A 19,570-nucleotide genomic window follows, 5' to 3' on the forward strand; every position below is an offset into this window, starting at 1 on the left:
ATGAAGTGCGTTAAGGCCCACTTGTTCAGTTCGATTATGACACTGTAAACAGCCGCACTTGTAAAAGAGCTGATCTACACTGATGGCCATGTTCATTGTCTCTAACATGTTTTCAAGGTGGACCAGTAATTCTTTTGGGAATGGATTTGGCGTGGCTCTCAAATTAATTGGTTGTTGTTTGGTTTTTAGGAGCATTAGCAACTAAGGCCATATTGCTCCGGGAATATGCGGTGGTCATTCCCTGACCTTTCCGCATCCTCCGTATTTGGTGGTGACGGCTCGAACCAGGGTATAATAAAGAAGCGTGTGCTACGCACTGCTGTTCCTTCCCACCTGGCTACGGAGGCGCTGCACAAACTAATTGGTGTATTTCCCGAAAATTACTCGCATGAATAATACTTTTTTGTGAGGACAGTATTCTGCTACTTTTCAAATGCATTCGAGGGAATTCCAATTTGGTGATTGAGTCAGGCATTCCAGATTCAAGTTTCTCTCATCTTCTAGCAGAATCCAAATCACCAGACTTAAATTCCATCGAAGAAACTTGAAACACCATAAATTTGTCTCACGAGCCAATTACTGCTGACCGATAAGAGCAGCACCTCCGTAGCCAGGTGGGAAGGAGCAGCAGTGCGTAGCACACGCTTCTTGATTAGACCGGGGTTCGAGCCCGTCACCACCAAATACGGAGGATGCGGAAAGGTCAGGGAATGACCACCGCATATCCCGGAGCAATATGGCCTTAGTTGCTAATGCTCCTAAAAACCAAATAAACAAACAAACAACAACCGAAAAGAGCAACGGTTTGCCTGTTAACATGCAAAGAACCTAATCACCCCTGTGCCAGGAACTGACAGACTTACTGGACAGCATGCTGATAAGGGCACGCAGAGCACAAGTACTAATATGCATTTATTTATTTTATTTTTTATTATTATTATTTTTTTTTTTTTTTTGTCTCGTACAAAACACGTTTCATCGTCACAACTCTACTCCATATAGTAGGGCGACTCCGTAGCCAGGTGGGCAGGAGCAGCAGTGCGTAGCACACGCTTCTTGATTAGACCGGGGTTCGAGCCCGTGAGCCACCAAATACGGAGGATGCGGAAAGGTCAGGGAATGACCACCGCATATTCCCGGAGCAATATGGCCTTAGTTGCTAATACTCCTAAAACCCAAATAACAACAACAACAACTCCATATAGTAAGAGCTTCAGCAAATGGACCATATCCTAGGTTCGGAAAGGACCTAAATATTTCAATTCCGCCTCAGCTCTGTAGTACTGTACAATCCGTTCTGTTCATCAACGTGAAAAATAGCAATCAAATCCCTCCTGCCCATCTAAAAGCGGAATAAAAAAATGACCAAAGTGGTCTAGGAAATCTTTCACAGCGACATTTTTGCACAGGCAAAAAAAAAAAAAAAAATAAATAAATAAATAAAAATAGAGGGAAAAAAAAGAAGTCAATTCAACATTATTAGGTGGAATAACTGTGCAATGTTCATTAAGTCCATTCAAACTACCAAAGCACATATACGTTTGCCCGTTACAGGAAGCACGTCTGTCAGACTTCCGTAAACATGGCTTGAAGTTAGACCAAATTTCATAACCTTTCTTTGAACCTGTCAAGTACTCAAAAAAAAAAAAAAAAAATGCAAGTCAACGAAGTTAAACAAACACAAGCTCAGATAACATTATGAACAGAAGACAACTGACGACGTGTTCGTTTCGCACACTCTTGACTCTTGTTTTTTTCTTTTTATTTTATTTTATTTATTTATTTATTTATTTATTTTATTTATTTTTTTTTTTTTTGCCACAACCCTTATTGTTTAGTAAAAGCATATGTGCAAACATATGCTTTTACTAAACAATGCTGTTAAATCTAGAAATGCTGTTAAATCTAGAAAGTATATTCCTTCCTGAGCCTCCCTTCCTTAAAAGACAACTCTGGTTTCACTGGAATACTGGTTCTAAAACAGTAATACAACAATTATACTTAGCAAGTTTTACAAATCTCTTATATTTTTGAAATGGATAAGAATACAGTGTGTTACTAATAATACTGAACTGAACTAATAATTATGAACGTTATTTTTAAAGTAGTCAAAATATTTAAGAGGAGGAGGTAGAGTGGGTGGGACGATTATAAAATACTCATATGCGGCAACTTCTGAAAGTTGGATGTGAAAACCGGCTTGCGCGACCACCTAGATTTAAAAAAATAATAATAAATGAGAACTTTTCTAAACTACTCACGCTATTAATATTTTAAATGGCATGAAGGGCACACATTAACGTATACGTTTAAAAATTCGGAAACTTGTCTTTCAGCACACGATGGCGGTTACACAATTATAAACAGTTGTCTTAGAGAAAGAGAGAAGGGGTATTCGAGCTTTCACCAACCCCTTTCATTAAAAAATATTTTGCGAACCCTCAGGACCTATAAGCTTAACTTCTTTTATATTTGGAGGGAGGAAACTTCCGAAATTAATAAGTTAAAAATAATAACTTTTCAAATTAATTTTATGCTGCAAGTGAGGTAAACCTACCACTTTCACGAAATTGGAGCGTTTCTTCAATAGCAGCGTCACTTACCATGCAATATAAAGCAGGCGGAACAGATGAGTAGGGATGCTTTATGCTCGCAATTCGGCGCGAGAATGAGCAGGAAGAAAGATTTAAGTGATTTTGAACTAGTGATGGGCATAATTGAATGAAAGGATCGAAATAATCGATTATGCCTATCACTACTTTGAATGATACATGGTAATCGGCGTGACTAGTTGAATGGTCAAGCTACATTATTAGCGTTATGGAGCATATAGAAATGGTTACTAACAAAACACCAAGGTGAAGATATCAACAGTGGATCTGGTCTCAGTATCAGTGAACTTTTTCCAAAATGCCGTACACATACAGACAGCCCAATAGGATGTTGGGTCTGAACATCCTAATTTGGAAAGTTTACTTAGTTCTCCAAAAAAAAAAAAAAAAAAAAAACAGTAAACCTTCGCTTTAACGGACTATATGGGGGTAAGGTCTGTGCTCTAAATCTGAAAGAAATATAATTCACCGAAGTTGTTAGAATGTTATGAAAAGGTACTAAACTATTTAATTAAATAAAAATCCAGAAATGTTGCAATATTGTAATTTGCCGCACTTGTTGTGTGGAGGAGGAGAGCTTGAAACTTTTCTGAGTCGTATAACAGCATTGGAAACTGACTAAAGCTTATTGGGGGTCTGAAGAGCTGGTCCTATATAAGCTACTATTCCCCGCCTGGCATCACCAAATGCTAACTACGTAAAGAAATTTTATGCTAAGTGCTTACAACAAAAATATTAAAATAATACCGTAAAAACGAAACGGCTGGTTCAGTGAACACTGTCCGTTATTTCTGAAGTTAGTTAAATTTAGATCTGTTAAATCAGGGGTTTAATGTAAGTACTCTTGGCGTTGTCTGGAAGAATATTAGAAATTTCCGAAAACTCATAAGTGTTGAATTCGTTAATAAATTAGTCTATCTTGATTACCACTATTAACTAAAAAAACGTGCAGTTATTCACATCCTGGGTGCTTACTGGCTGTCTAAACCAGGAGCAGCCAACCTTTTTCCTGGCTCGTACCACTCAGGGGTGGATAACAGAAACTAACAGAATCAATAACTCCCCTTTTTAGGGCGTTCAGATGCCGTCCTACATAAGCTACTATTCCCCTCTTACTGATCCGCGCCTGGCGTGACCAAATGTGTTTCCTAACTACGTAAAGGAATTTTATGCTAAGTGCTTATAACAAAAATATCAAAATAAATTTAATATAGGTTGCGAATAAATGTTTGTCCTTACAGAATTAATGTTATGAGAAAACTCACTGGCATGCCCCTATCATAATTTCTGTTGATAAAATTGGAATTTAAACTGCATGACAGTGCTTTCCAAGTTCTCACTAATGCACAATGGCACGTTCCATGAATAATTCATTACGTTTAGGTAAATTATAAAAAATGTGTAAAAACACCATAGTGAATTCATAATGAAAAACTACGTAAGTAGTGTAAAGGCATCGATTTAATTGTATCTCATATTGTGCCTACCTTCACAACGAGTTACCATGTATTGCACTACATCAAATAAGTAACGCTTCACTAACAGAGAAGACTATTCTTACTTATTCTCAGTGGGCACAACGACCCAGACCTCTTCTTCTCTATTAGTGAAGAAGATAACTCTAATACGATGGGGATATCAAAAAGTTCGTACTCCGACCTAAATAAAACATCAGTAGGAAGACGCCGTATTTAATATAAGTTGTCTACATATTCAATAACTAACGTGTGAAATTTCGTTCCCGTAGGTGATCGTACACCAGAGGCGGAGTCCGGAATATGTGGAAGGATGCTAGGGTTGACAAAATGAAGTATCGAACAGTGATCAAGTTCATGCATTTGCAGGGCAAGAAAGTGCAAGAAATTGACGAAGAAATGAAAGCTGTGTGTGGGTAGAATTGTTCATCCTATGACACTGTAAAAAAGTGGAAACAGGAGTTCCAGTGCAGTCGTACAAGTGTCTTTGACGAGCCAAAAGAAGGAAGGCCATCAACATCCACAGACAGTGAGACTGTTGCAAAGGTTGAGCAGCTGGTGCTGAGTGACAGACGTGTGACAATTCATTTAATCACAAATACAGTGTGAATTAATTATGGGTCTGCCCACAGAATTTTACATGACCTATTCTATCTTATCTATCTATGTTCTTTTCTGGTGGCCCCAAGACTCTCGTCCAAATCCACTCCCAATCCTGTCTACAACAAACTCTGAGTAGATGCCCGAATACATGCCATGCATGCTGAACCCAGGCCACCCCCGCCACCATGAAGCAGCCAACACCCAGGCAGCTGTCTCCCGGTGACCGCCCCCAACAAGTAGAGCCAGACCTGTGTCCACTATAGGCCTCTCACTGTGCAAATCAGCAGCAACTCCACACCCACCTGTGGCAGTGCTAAACAGGTGGGTGCCAACATCCCGCACTCAGGCTGCCCATATCCGAGTGCTAGCAAAAAAAAAAAAAAAAAAACCTGCTACCACTTGGGAATAAATACAGGGCAATCCCGCACCAGACAATAAATCAAAATGCCTGGCGCCAGCATCCCGCGCTCTGGCGACCCACCAGAACGCCTGCAAAAAAAAAAAAAAATAATAATAATAAATAAATAAATAAAATAATAATAAAATAAAATAATACTAAATAGATAAAAATAAAAAATAATAATAAAATTAAATAAAAATAAAAATAATAATATATAAAAATTAAATAAAATAAAAATAATATAAAAAATTAAATAAAATAATATAAAAAATTAAATAAAATAATATAAAAAATTAAATAAAAAATAAAAATAATATAAAAAATTAAATAAAAAATAAAAATAATAATAATATAAAAAATTAAATAAATTAATAAATAAATAAAAATATAATATAAAAATAAATAAATAAATTAAATTAATAAAAAGATAATATAAAAATAAATAAATCAATTAAATTAATAAAAAGATAAATATTAATAAATAAATAAATAAAAAGATGATAATAATAACAAATAAAAATAAATAAATAAATTAATTAATACATAAATAAAAATATAATAATAACAAATAAAAATAAAACATGTGCAGATGGTCATTTTACATGACCATCTGCACATGTCTAAGGTCTCCGTACGATGGGTTCCAAGATTCTGACGCCTTTGCAGAAGAAATGTCGAATGCAATGGTCTCGCCAACTGTTGGATTTGTGCTACTCCAGCATCCACCCCATTCTCTTGACCTAGCATCGTCAGACTTCTTGTTTCGAGAAATGAAGAAACCATTGCGTGGACGCCGCTATGATTCGTCTCAGAAGTCATCAATGAAGTGGAATCGTGGTTTCAGGCAAAAAGTGCGGACTTCTATGATCAAGGCATTAAACAACTGATCCATAGATGGGAGAAATGTGTTTCTATGCATTATTATTAGGCATTTGGAGCAAGGAAGCCCGAGGCTTGCACTGCACCAGCCCAAAAAAAAAAAAATTTGTGTTACCCTGAGAGAGAGAGAGAGAGAGAGAGAGAGAGAAGTATCATCAAGAAAGAGAAGAATGATTATATTCAGCTCAGGACCCTGGGTGTGCCAAGCCCATACTCACCAGATATGAGCCCCTGGGAGAGTACATAGAAAAGGATTAAAGTTCCTGTGAAGTTTCACCTTTCTTGGGTTATTATTTCTAGGTAAGGGTACGAAATTTTTGATATCCCCTCGTAATCTTCTCTATTAGTGAGGCGTTACTTATTCGAGGTAGTGCAATACATGGTAACTCGTTGTGAAGGTAGTCAAACAATATGACATACAATTAAATCGATGCCTTTACACTACTTACGTAGTTTTTCATTAGGAGTTCACTATGGTGTTTTTACACCGATATTTTATACTGTATTTTAAACTCATAACATATTATGCCTTGAGCATTTAAATTTTATTTAAGTTGAGGCAAATGCAACAGACACCTTCCACTGTATCGGCCCAAAAACAAGTAAACAAAAGTACACCCACAGCCCACCGACCTTCAAGCATGAAGCACACGAATAAATAAATATCGTAATTATTTTATGTAGTAATCAATAGCTGTATTTTAATCAACCGATTATATCAATACGCTCAGTGGGAGGAAATCAGAGTGAAGACAGCGATGTCAAAATTAAGAGCTTCCAAAGTATATGGCACTCACTTCGGAAAGCTCCGCATTTATGAATTGTGAAATCAGTTGTATAATTTTTTACGTTATGTTTTTCACATCGGAAGGCGTGGACTGACAAGCGATGCAAGGGCCACCAATGGCACGCGTGCTGCGGATTGGTCATCCTCCGGTGCAAAATAAGAATAAAAAAATACATAAACCGTCCGTTTATTTATTATTAGTGTTTCTCTCTCTCTCCATTGAATTAAGCAACTCAGTGGCTCAGTAGTAATTGGGCTGTAGCCAATTTCTCGATCGGCTGCAGATGTCAACAACTTACCCATACACTTGTAAAGGATAAATTATTATGTTCATCTGCTCTTAAATCTATAGAGCCTATATAGATCCGAACACCAGAAGCGCAACTAAGAATTTTAGCGTCTACGGCCAAATATCTGAAAGTACCTCTTTTATTTTCGATAAATTATTATTTAATAATTAATTTAATTATATGAGTAAATAAAATAATTAAGATAATAAAATTATAATTTTTATAGTTTTAATAAATTAATTAATCTAATATTAATTATATTATTAATATTCGGTTGCGATGAAAAGAAGCTAGGCGTTTGTTGCATCAGCAAAAAAAAAAAAAAATAAAATAAAATAAAACTACAATCCGTGTTTCACTCCTCCCGTAAATACTGATTGAAGTTGCCCTTTGAAAATCTCTAAGCTATCAGCCTCGTTGACTAAAACAAAACTTTCTACAATTCACGTTATATCTCTTTCCCGTTTGTTTGAGTTAATGTCTCCTGGTTAAAGTGCCAATTAACACATGAAAATTTCACCTTCCATTTATTTCACTACCCCCACTCAGAACTTCACAAACAGGTATGTGCCCCTGTAACATAACTCATTACCAGTTCTGTAGCCCACGTTTTGTTGTTGTTGCAGTCGAAGTACCACCAGATAAGGACGCCCTTTTTGCCAATCCAACTAGACATATTGCTATCTTTGGATTTTTTCACGAAACTCGCGAACGTGTCTTCATATCTGGACGTAGTGTTCTAAGTGAGATCTCATAAGTTTTTTTTTTTTTTTTATATAGTGGATTATAACTCCCTTCTATACAAACAATTGTTACATAAATCATGGACAAGGGTATCAAAGGCCCTCCATGCTGCTGCTGTTGTTTTATGGCGCACTGGCATCTAACCTTCATGAGGTAAATCACCACTTTCGCGAAATTGGAGCGCTCCATTCAATAGCGGAAACATCACTTACTATGCAACATAAATCAGGCGGAGCAGATGCGTAGGGATGCTCTATGCTTACAATTCGGTGAGAGAAATGGCAGGAAGAAAGATTTAAGTGATGGGCATAATCGAATGATTAGTAATCGATAAATTTCAATAATCAAAATAATCTCTCTCTCCATTATGCCTATCACTACTTTGAACGATGAATGGTAGTAGGCGTGGCCATTTGAGTGGTCAAGCTACATTATTAGCGTGATGGAGCATATACAGATGGTTACTAAAAAGAAGATATTAACAGAGGATCTAGTCTCAGTGAACTTTTTCGAAAATGCTGTACACACGCGCACACAATGCGCCAAGTCGACCTTCCATGCTATCTAACTGCACTGCGCAGAGAACTTAATATCTGCATGTATTAAAATCCCTTTCTTCCTCTGCCATTTTTAATTCAAGCGCTTCAAGTTATATTTTGGGATCGTTGTTGACTTATTATTTACAAAGCCTAAACGTTTTACACCTTTAAAATAGAATTGCAACTTACCTATTCAGACGAATCACGATACACTGTTTTGCACTGACGGTAGGCAACGAGTATGGCGAGAACATGATGCTATGGACCTTGCTTGCCTTGTTACGACAACTCAAGAATTTGAAAGTGGTATCATGGTATGGGGAATGTTTTGTTGGCACGGACCGGGTCCGTTGATACCAGTGAAAGGTCGAATGTTATACAGGGAGTACCTGAATTTTGTATCAGATCTACTGCATCCTGCAATGTTACGCTTTTATCATAAAGGAGACGGCCACTTTATGGATTACAATGCAACAGCACGTCATGCCAGAATCGTGAAAGAATATTTTGGAGAACATGACACGGATTTCTATTATTTTCCCTGGCCCCAACATTCACCTAATATCTGATCTGAATCCTAATAAAAATGTGTGGGAGATGCTGGAGAGAGCTATTCGGCAATGAAGTCCTCTTTTTTCAACTTTGTCGCAGCTATAGGATATTTTTTTTGAAAGAATAGATACAATTAGACCAAAAAGCACTAAAACACCTTACAGAATCCGTGCTGCACGCTTGCTGTTATTTTCGTTTTATTCGAAACAAAGTTACCCGATTCGATACTGAATAAAGGGTTTTTTTTTTTTTTTTTTTTGGCCAGTGTGCGTAAATAACAATCATCTAGTTTATTTTATTTAAAACTCTGTTCCCATGGCGAGTTTCCCCTCTCAGTTGCTCCAATTAGTAAGGGACAGACTGACCTCTCCGTAACACGCACTGACTGCTCACTTTTATAACTGAATTATGAAATAAAATAAGTTATTAAATTACTACAGGAAAGCCTCTAGTTTTTATAATAATTTGTTTAGCTAATAAGCAATGGTAGTAATATATTTTTTAAAATGAATCCTTAATTCAGTTATTCTTGGACTGTTCTTTAACTCCTTTTGGAACCCATGGGGCTTAATAGAATTAAAGTTATAACTAAGTTGCCATACACTAGTTACGCCTCTGCCGAACATCGTTGTTTACCGATCTATGTAAAAAATATTATAAATTCTATTTTATTGAAGGTTTCAACCAATCTTAATGGGAAGCATGTAGTGTAATTAATTAAATATAAATTCCAACAATCAATATAAGAATGAAAAACTCTTCCAGTTGTAGAGATTAAAATTAACTTACCCTGTAGACGACTGACTGCGCTTGTAGGTAGAAAGCTTCTACTGTTGTACACGACCGAAGCTGAGTGATATGCTCGACGAAGTACCTGTAGCATAAAATAATAATAATTCTATTTTTATTACCTGATATAATGAGAGCAGCGAGCGTGAATTGCCAGATGCTTTGGCATAAAATTCAATCAACAAATAGCAACGTTAATGAACTTGAAAGAAAATATGTGTAGTTTTACACGAAAATGGGGAGGGGGGGCTTACAAGTACAAAAATCGGCGACTCGTTTATTCCTTTTTTTGTTTTTTTCAAAAATTTACAATTAGGGAAGAAGAGTCCATCGCCCCTTAAATATTATTCGCATAACAGACAGCACGCATGATCGTGATGATTCGGCCAAGTTCATGTGCAAATCATGGAAACAAAAGAAAAATTGACAAAGGATATGAAGCTGCTTTAACATAACCAATTACAGAAACGATGAAAAGGACGGTTGAAAGGAGAAATCTGAATCTTTAGTGCGTAATTACGGAAACGCATTAAGTAGGTCACAGCTGGGTCACGTTTGATTCAGTAAGGGAGCAAAAGTACATTAGTAGTTTGCAGCGGCAGCGTACGAGACATAGAAGATGCCGTGAAGGCACACTTACCGCCACTTGAGACTACAGAGAGGAACAAAACACCTTTCTACTCCATTAGTTCTCTCGCGTCTAGTATTTTTCACAAGCCATGCGCATCTCAAGAAGCTATAGTTAGTATCGCTGACATTATGGATGCCTTCATTGCAGTAAATGATGCTGCTGGTGCTCCTGCTGCGAATCACTGCATATGGCTGATTGAAGTCATTAAGTTTCACGTGGGCATGAACGAGTAGGAGTGATATTTACACACGCCTACGTCTTAAGTTCGGCCAAAGAAAATCTCTTATTTCTTTATTCTGTTTTACTGGCAATAAAAGATAAAGATAATTGTTGATATCGATATACGAAATGTAAAATAAATTTTTCCTTACTAAAACATACATGGCTAAACAATACCGATCCGTATTTTCATGTTGCCATTACTAAAACCAATTTTATATATCCTTCTCATGACATTTAATCAAAAGAAAAGCAAAGGAAATCAAAGCACGTAATAAAATTCAACTTCTCGCTATTTAAGATGGCCTTTTCAAAATTTACCTTCTAAAACTTCTCAGTAATTCGAAATGCCAGAATAAAATATGGGCAAGGAGAATAAGAAAAGTTTTTTTTTTCCCCGTTTATTTATTTATTTTTTTAAACAAATTATAAATGAAGCAACACATCTCACAGTGGCATCCTCGGAAATAAATGTAAAGGAAATTACTTCGTAAAGATACTCAATTTAGCAAAGATAATCAATATACAGTACGTCAATTTAGTAATAACGCAGAGATCAAAACAGAGATAAAAAAAATAAAAAAATCAAATGGACCCATCCATTTGTAACCGAGGCAAAAATTTCTACAAACTAACAGAAGGCCAGATATTATGATTGACTAAAATTATATCAGCATTCATTCGATTGCTAATTACATCTCGTAGTAGATGAATGCACGGACCCAAGCTTAGCCTGAGGGCCTCAGATTAGGCGTAGCCAGGTCCAGCAAAACTGATATCATTTGGGTTTAAAATTTTAATATTATCTATTAAAAAGAATAGTTTTTACTGAAGATTTGCTAATTAAAATATGCATAAACGTAATCCAAGACCAGATCTGTGAATAAATTGCAAGTTCTATTTATTATTAAATTTTACATTGTAACCAACCGACCCGATTTCAAGAATTTTGTCCCAAAATTCCACTATCTGCGGAAATAGTGGAATTAAAATATATTAAACAAGAGCTTCCCTAGCCAAATGAAACAAGAAGACGTATTTTCAAATCAGAGATGGTTAAATGTACAGAACTGTTCATTGTGAGAACATTAATATTCAAAACATACAGAATATGAGCGAATTCATCCTTTCTTTGTCGGAAACGCTAATGCAGGGATTTTCATTTATTAGCAATTTTTAAGGATCAGAAAAATCATCAATGACCATTGAAACTGCAAAATCTCCACTAATTATTATCCAACTCAGACTTTCCAAGAGATGTTAGAGAAAATAAAGATGGAGAAAGAATTATTACATAAGCCAAGTTCTTCCAACAAATACGAATGGAAAACTTTCCATCAATTTCGACGGTAGAATGAACGATGAAAATAAAGATATAAATGCTGTATTAACTTATAATAAATAAGTATTTTTGGTGAATTTTTTATGCTATTCTTTTCAATAAAAATGATTCGTTATATATGATTTGTCAAGATTTTTAGGACTTTTCATGCAAAAAAAAAAAAAAAAATCAAATAGGAATAATCCTCTGTTGTACCACGTGTGCATAATTTAGGTTGAGAAAATCACAGTAATTACTAATGAGGCCACTGTGGGTAAAACATGAGTGCTAACCTCTGGATCCATAATGGATGCTGCATTTTCTATGCATCACATGAAGATTTATTTATGGATGGGAGAAACTCTTATGGGTTTGTCATGTCGTATTGGTCGCAACCTTCCTGCAAGAGCTGCATTTCCACCCTCCCCAACAGATGGGGACCATAAACAGACCATAAGCAAAACAGGTGATACAGGTGATTTATACACAAATATAAATTGGGGATTTTGATTTAAACTTGGCAGCTAAGGCCCCGAGGCATCAGGACCTTAGCTGCCAAAGATTAAATCCAAATCCCCTAACAACAAAAAAAAGTGCATGGTCAGTACGGATACTGTATCTCCTAGAATGGATCTTAGACCCCGACAAACCATCTGAGAACTCGGCAAGCTAAAACGGAAACATTGTCAGAGTCCAGACAACACTTAAAGAAAATAAATTTCGAAACAGAACTTATATTTTAGTTGTTCTGAATTATGACATACCATCCTATTTTATTCGATTAAAATCCATAATGCGTTCCTCTAAATCACGGTGCTCCAATTCAGAAAAACATAAGACTACTCTCAATATAATTCGGGTTACACACATGTGAATTAAAAACCATCAGAGTACCATTTTAGCGAACTGCTTGATTATGCGTTTGCCTTTGTTTATCAGGGTATCCTTTTCTTTTAATATGAGTTTTTTTTTTTTTTGTTTTTTTTACTGATGAAAAGTAGGCGGTCGAGATCAGTAACGGGGCTGATATATGTGCCAGAGAGACACATGACATTTTGGATCACACACAGACAAATACTAACAACCAATTACTGGTTGTTATTATTAAAATTATACTTACAAAAATTTAAAGGTTTTATATTTAAACATATTGTTTTATTTCATTATCTTTATATGATAGAATTTCTAAATTTATTTCACCTACTATTTGTGGAAGTCAGTTATGTAATTTTGACAAGAATGTAATTCTTGAATGTATTTTGTCCTATGATCATCCACCGTTTAAACTGTTTTCAAAACTGATGTTATTTGTTTGTTATTTTGTTTTTAGGAGCATTAGCAACTAAGGCCATATTGCTCCGAGATATGCGGTGGTCATTCCCTGACCTTTCCGCATCCTCCGTATTTGGTGGTGATGGGCTCGAACCCCGGTCTAATCAAGAAGCGTGTGCTACGCACTGCTGCTCCTTCCCACCTGGCTACGGAGGCGCCATTTCAAAACTGATGCTAACAGTTTTGAAAATGGACCAAAATGATATGCACAGTTATTTTAGATAGCCAAAAGATAAAAAAAAAAATTTAAAAAGTGATGCAATCATAAAAATTTTCGCCATCATTTGCCTAGATTAGACGAAGCAATTGAAACATTTTTAATATCCTACCATACCTTTTACTTGTTTTATTCTAGTATATATATGGGCCTCGTGAGCACAATTCCATAACAGTTAAGTTGTTAATATTCCTCTTATAGTATGGCTGTGAACAAGAGTATAAGCAGAAACTTGCTATATACAGTGTCCCGCGACTTTATATCATAACTTGAAAAATCTCGGGAAATGATTCCTGCGGTCATTCAGAGTGAAAAATATTACATCAACATGAATCCGATTCTCAAAGATTCAAATACCCATATTGCAGAACTATGGCTAATTGAAACATAACAGGGGTGCAAATGCGCACAGCAAATTTAACCTGTAGATATAAGCAACCGGTTGGAGTTCTCCCGTTGGTTAGCTGCACACCCCATTTGCATTGGTACATTTTATTCACTGATTATTAAATTTCCTTACAATATCTTAAAGTTAAATTTAAACAAGGTGAAAATCAGAATATTTCTGAGTAAAATAATTAATAGGTTAATTTACATAGGGATTTTTTTTTTTTTTTTTTTTGCTGGCTTCCATGTTTGGGCAACCTGGGAGCGGGATTGCTGGCGCCCACTGGTATTGCACTGTCTCCGGTGGGTGCGGGAATTTGTGCGTTTCATCACTACAGGTGATAGTGGACCCAAACCAGCACATTAGGCTGACACTTTTTCGGGCCCGCTCTGCAGAGGTTCTGCACCAACACAGATGAACAACGTGGAGATGGGCAAATGCCTAGGAGCCACCAGCGATACCACACACACTGATTAGGCACATTTTACTCGCGACGGAGTCAACAACACATCAGAGACTTCCATTTATGGGCTCGTAAGAAGCCACATGAAACAATGGATAATTTCAAAACTTTCGAATTCGTTTTTCTGTAAACGTGTGATGTCCTTAGCGACCAGCTGCTTAAACCGTACATCTCCCTCTACAGTCTGACAGATGGCAATTATGCAGGTCTTTGCAAAACGAACTGCCGGACCTCTTCCTCTGCAAACACGACTGCAGATGTACTACAAGCACGACAGAAAACCACTCAGTATCCGAATGAACGGTTCCCCGACCGAAGGATCAACAGCAGCGGTATGCTGTATTGGCCACCACGTTCAGCGGTTCTCAACCTCTAATTACTACTATGTATGGGATCACATGAAAACATGGTTTATGAACGCAAGATGAACACAAGCGAGTAAATGCCTCTGGTAACTTGATGCCACAAGACATAATAACGTTACATTTATTCATAAGGTTACAGGTTCGTTAGTCAAAAGAGCCAGGTTCGTTTGACTAGTGTAATACGACATTTTCAACAATTACACTGTACACTACGTAAATCATTTTACAATTTGTTCTGTGCAATTTACAATAGCGTAATTTTTTTATATTGTACAATATTTTTCCTAATAAAAATGTGTTGTCCAATATCAAACTCCAAGTCAAGCTACATTTCAAAATATCTATAGTTCAGTAATTGTTGAGAACTGGACTCGAGTTGACATATTTTTTAAAGTCAGAATTACCTCAGGAAACACGTGACAAATTCAGGAGTCACTTCACTTTATGGTGAAGTCAGGAGAGATGCCCTGTATATTATATAGGATTATCCGTCCATGACGCAACACTGGCGAATAAATGTGCACCGAAGACACATGAAATATGTAGTGAGTTTTCACAGGTAGTCGAGAGCAGTTTCATTGTGACTGCAGTTGTAAGCGTAATCGAGGATGCAGTACAACATTTATTATTGAAGTAGACAACCATTGATTTCCTATTGAATAACTAGTTTATTTTAGAACATTATCTTCCATCCAAATCATTTTTAAAATAATTTTCTGTCATACCAAGAAACATTCAGGAACGATGAAATCTGCATTCATGCCACCGATGAACATATTCTTCCTACACCTGCATCAAGCACATTAAAACGAATGCATGCATGTCTACAAGAGTAATATGGGCATTTCCAGAACATTTCGTATTCGTTTTTCATTAAAATTTTGATGACAGGTGATACTGAACATGTACAGAAGCATCAACTAATTTCCATATTAAAATGTGTAGTATTAACATAATGCATTGTCCAATATACCAGGGATGGCCAACTAGTCGATCGCGGATTTAATTTCGGTCGATCACGACGAATTTTAAATATACAGTCATCCCTCGATTTGTGCAATGAAATTTTTGAGATGGTAGATCGCGGCACATTTTGAAGGAAAAAAGTGGATCGCATCACAAATTAAGTCGGCCACTCCTGCTATATACATTTGTGACTGCAGAAGAAATAACGTCTTAATAATAAAGTCGACTATAATTATGAACTTGCCCATCCTGATATATACATATATATATATATATATATATACATACACACACACACTGGTGTTCAAAGAAAGTGCATCACCTCTTAAAACGGTAATTGTCGTCCGAATAACGTAAGTATATGGCAATATTTCTTATAGATTGTATCAGATAAGATTGACACGCGTAGGTGATGACGTAATATTGCATCTGCTATTACTTTCAGCTATATAAGCACGCTCTGCAAGAGTTTCAGTTGTTTCTTGCTTGTGTCAAAATGGCGAGTTACATGCAGTTGATGCCACGAAGAAAGAGTGCTATTGTTGCTTTACGTGAGGAAGGATGTTCTTCCCGTCATCTTGCTTATAGAGAGTCTTGTAATCAGTCGACAGTGAGTAGATTTCTTTCCAAACTCAAGGATACTGGTTCTGCTGATAGGAAAAGAGGAACCAGAGCAAACGAGTCTCTACGCCAAAACAAGACCGCGTTTTGAAGCGCTTATGCCTTAAAAACCGTAAAGCTTCTTCGTCTCAGCTGAAAAGAGAATGGGAAGAACATACAGGAGTGGTAGCAAGTGCAGTAACAGTTAGACGACGCCTCTTCAAAAATGGATTGTAGCCCGTCGTCCTAAGAAGAAGCCCCTCCTCACACAAAAAAATGAAAAAAGCCAGATTAATTTGGTTTAAGCAGCATGTCAAATGAACCCCCCGAGCAGTGGAAGTCAGTTTTTTTCTCGGATGAGAAGAAATTCAACCCGCACGGCTCTGATGGGAGACAAACGATTTGCCGTAGACGTGGTGAAGAATACCATCCAGACTGTATGGTGTACAGTGAAATTCCCTACCAGCCAAATGATATGGGAGTGCATTTCGTATCACAGAGTAGATCACCTGCATTTTATAAAAGGTTCCGTAACTGCCAATGGATACCTGACTATATTGGAAGGCAAATTGCTGCCAACCATTATAGACCATTTCAACCTGCCAAGTAACTGCATCTTTCAGGACGACTCTGCTCCTTGCCATCGGGCGAAAAGTGTAAGTAGGCACTTATGTAGTTAATTTATCTTCATTTCTGCATTAGAGGTTCGACAGTAATGTGTTTACATTTGTTATAGGTGAAAAATTGGTTGGAAAAACGGTCCATTACAACTCTTAGCTGGCCATGAAACAGCTCGGACCTGAATCCTATAGAGAACTGTTGGTATCGTGTGGAATCTGCAGTTACCAGAAAGAAACCAAAGACCCTTCGTGATCTTCAGGAAGCCATAATTCGTGTTTGGAACCACGAACTATCAGTTGATTATCTTCAGAAATTGATCTTTTCAGTGCCTCGACGGTGTGCTGCTGTCATCAGTGCCAGAGGCGATTCAACTAAATATTAGTTTGCACCTGGTGAAATTTTCATTTTGTTTTCCATTTAAAATGGTAAACTGAAGCAAATTGAGGGCTTCTGATAACATTTCAGCCATGATTGTCGTGTTTACCAAAACCGTTGTATAAAGGTTGCAAATGGTCATTTTGGAATATTTTGAGAGCGCCCGTCAAATATTACTTAGCTTTGCCTTAACTATTAATAAATATATCTTTTATTTATATTTCTATTTGTGATGCTAGTCATTAATGAAACATACCATCGTGAAAATGGGTTAGAAATGTGAAATTCCTAGGTGATGCACTTTCTTTGAATACCAGTATATGTGTGTGTGTGTGTGTATATATATATGCATATCACGATCCTATTTATAAAATGATACATACTTCACTAGAAAATAGAGAATTAGAGTTCCCTGGGGGTTTTTCTTGGGGAAGTCGTGTTCCAAAACCCTTCTGTCCAGCTGAAGCCAAATATAATGTCCTCTGAAATAAATAATAAAAAATCAAACTAAGGATTTTTATTGGGAAAATATAACTTTTGAGTTAAATTCGTTTACCTGAAGTATTAACAAAATAATTTAAGTTAATATGATTAACTCCATAATATCCTGTGAGTTATTACAAATTAGGATAAGCAAGTAACTTATCTTGATTATCTAGCTTATCTTTATTTGTAAAATAAGATTACTTCTAATGATCAAAAAACTAATGAAAAGGTAGAAGTTAATTTACCGTGACTGTCAAGTTCCCTTAAATTTATCAACATCCTCAAGGACATTTCAAAACAAAAGAAAAATACTCGAGATCGGTTCTTAACTTAATGTTTTTTTTTTTTTTTTCCCCATCACTATATACACCTCGCACCAGATTACTTTCACGATACGACGATCTCTTGAACTTTAACAGGCGACATATTTGACTTACGTAATTAAGAAAATTTCTGCGGAATCTTCCAGTTCATTGCGACACATCGTTTGAAAAATGCTGCTTCGATTAAATTTTATTGTCATTTTCCAACAACTTTCCATCAAACTGGAAGCCCCTGTCACAACAGCTGACTGATCATAGGACAATACCGGGAAGCGGTATCGCTACAGAAAGTGTACACCTTGCATAAAGTTCAGTTTAGAGTAGGGAAAATATGAATTTCGGTAAATCTTCAGAAGAGGATTTGTTCATAAAATGTATCAGTGCAAAAGAACACTTTCTAGCTGCTTGGCTGGCCAATCATTTTTTCGGTAGCTAAGACAGTAGAACCGTTTATTTTACGAGATGGTAAATCATCTGATGAAATATTGAGGAGAGAGCTATATCGAGGTGTGACTATAATGCATGAGAGAATTTTTTAACAACCATACTTAAACTTATATAACCAAAAGAATGTTGATTTCTACGAAGTACTTAACACTGGAAGGCTAAAAGCTGCCGTAGCCGCGTGGTCAAGCGCGAGGGTACAGACATGCATTTGAATGATCGCGTTTCGAGTCACGTGATAACTAAATACAGTGATATTCTTGTATTCTCTCTCTCTTTGAACTCCTCAGAGTATAAACAGAATTTATTTTTTTTTTTTTTTAACACTTACTTCAATGATTTTGACATTACTCAAACCATTTTCGAAATAACTCCCCTTCTGGAAATGACTTCAGAATATGCGCCATTCTTTTGAATACCCTCAGTGGATATTTAAAAGTGGAATGGCAGTTTTGCTAGTAGCAAAACTTCGCACCACTAGGTCTACCAACGCGGGGAGGGGAACACTACTCCCATCTCAGATTGGGTAACTGTACCCTCGATTGAAGAGAACTTCAGCAATCCTTTCAGTTCTTTACTTCATCCACGAAGTGTCTTCACTTGACAAGTTGATTAAATTCGCAAAAGGTTTTATTATTTCTCGAGTTTGATTTAAAGTTTTTCAACCTGTTTTTATAACGAGGCCCATTTTAAACTGTAGGGGGAAAAAATCCGATCTGCGATCCATCAGTTTAGAAACTGTATTTACAGACAGAAGAATTCATCGTTTTCGCTCCTCGATCACAAAGTGTAAATATAATTTACAGAAAAGTACTTATATCTATTAATACATTATAATAACACAGTATTTAATTTTCCATATCCAAATCATAATTTACAAAGAGTAAATATCTATCATTGCATAATATACAGTATCTTATTTTATTTTAATGCTTTCTTATACTTCATCAAAAATTTCGCAGTATGCCCAGGAATTTTTGGGGTTGAGAAACGTTGCTCTAAATAACAGTCAGTTTTTTACGCTGTCAAGACTGCACAGCTTAATTTAGTCTCACTACTCTATGGTCACCTCGTATTTCTACAATTACTGAAATACGTATTCTCTACATCACTTTTAATCAAATATGTATACAGCTGCAACATGCAAAT

The 19,570-nt window shown here is 36.4% G+C and overlaps 1 protein-coding gene across 6 annotated transcripts in view; it reads right to left on the bottom strand.

The window, feature by feature from the left end:
* The window catches only part of LOC150078178 (FERM domain-containing protein 4A-like), a 418,597-nt gene that overhangs the window by 178,458 nt on the left and 220,569 nt on the right, over positions 1-19,570 (bottom strand). For all 6 annotated transcript variants that reach the window (XM_090384903.1, XM_090384902.1, XM_090384904.1 and 3 more), the window contains exons 4-5: positions 17,552-17,650; positions 9,671-9,755 (exon numbers count right to left, since the gene is read on the bottom strand). In XM_090384903.1, coding sequence (XP_090241029.1) covers positions 9,671-9,755; positions 17,552-17,650 — 184 coding nt within the window. The remainder of the gene's footprint in view (positions 1-9,670; positions 9,756-17,551; positions 17,651-19,570) is intronic.

Source organism: Mastigoproctus giganteus, chromosome 11 (genome assembly GCF_048544385.1).
Source record: "Mastigoproctus giganteus isolate SK-2022 chromosome 11, ASM4854438v1, whole genome shotgun sequence".
Taxonomy (NCBI): domain Eukaryota; kingdom Metazoa; phylum Arthropoda; class Arachnida; order Uropygi; family Thelyphonidae; genus Mastigoproctus; species Mastigoproctus giganteus.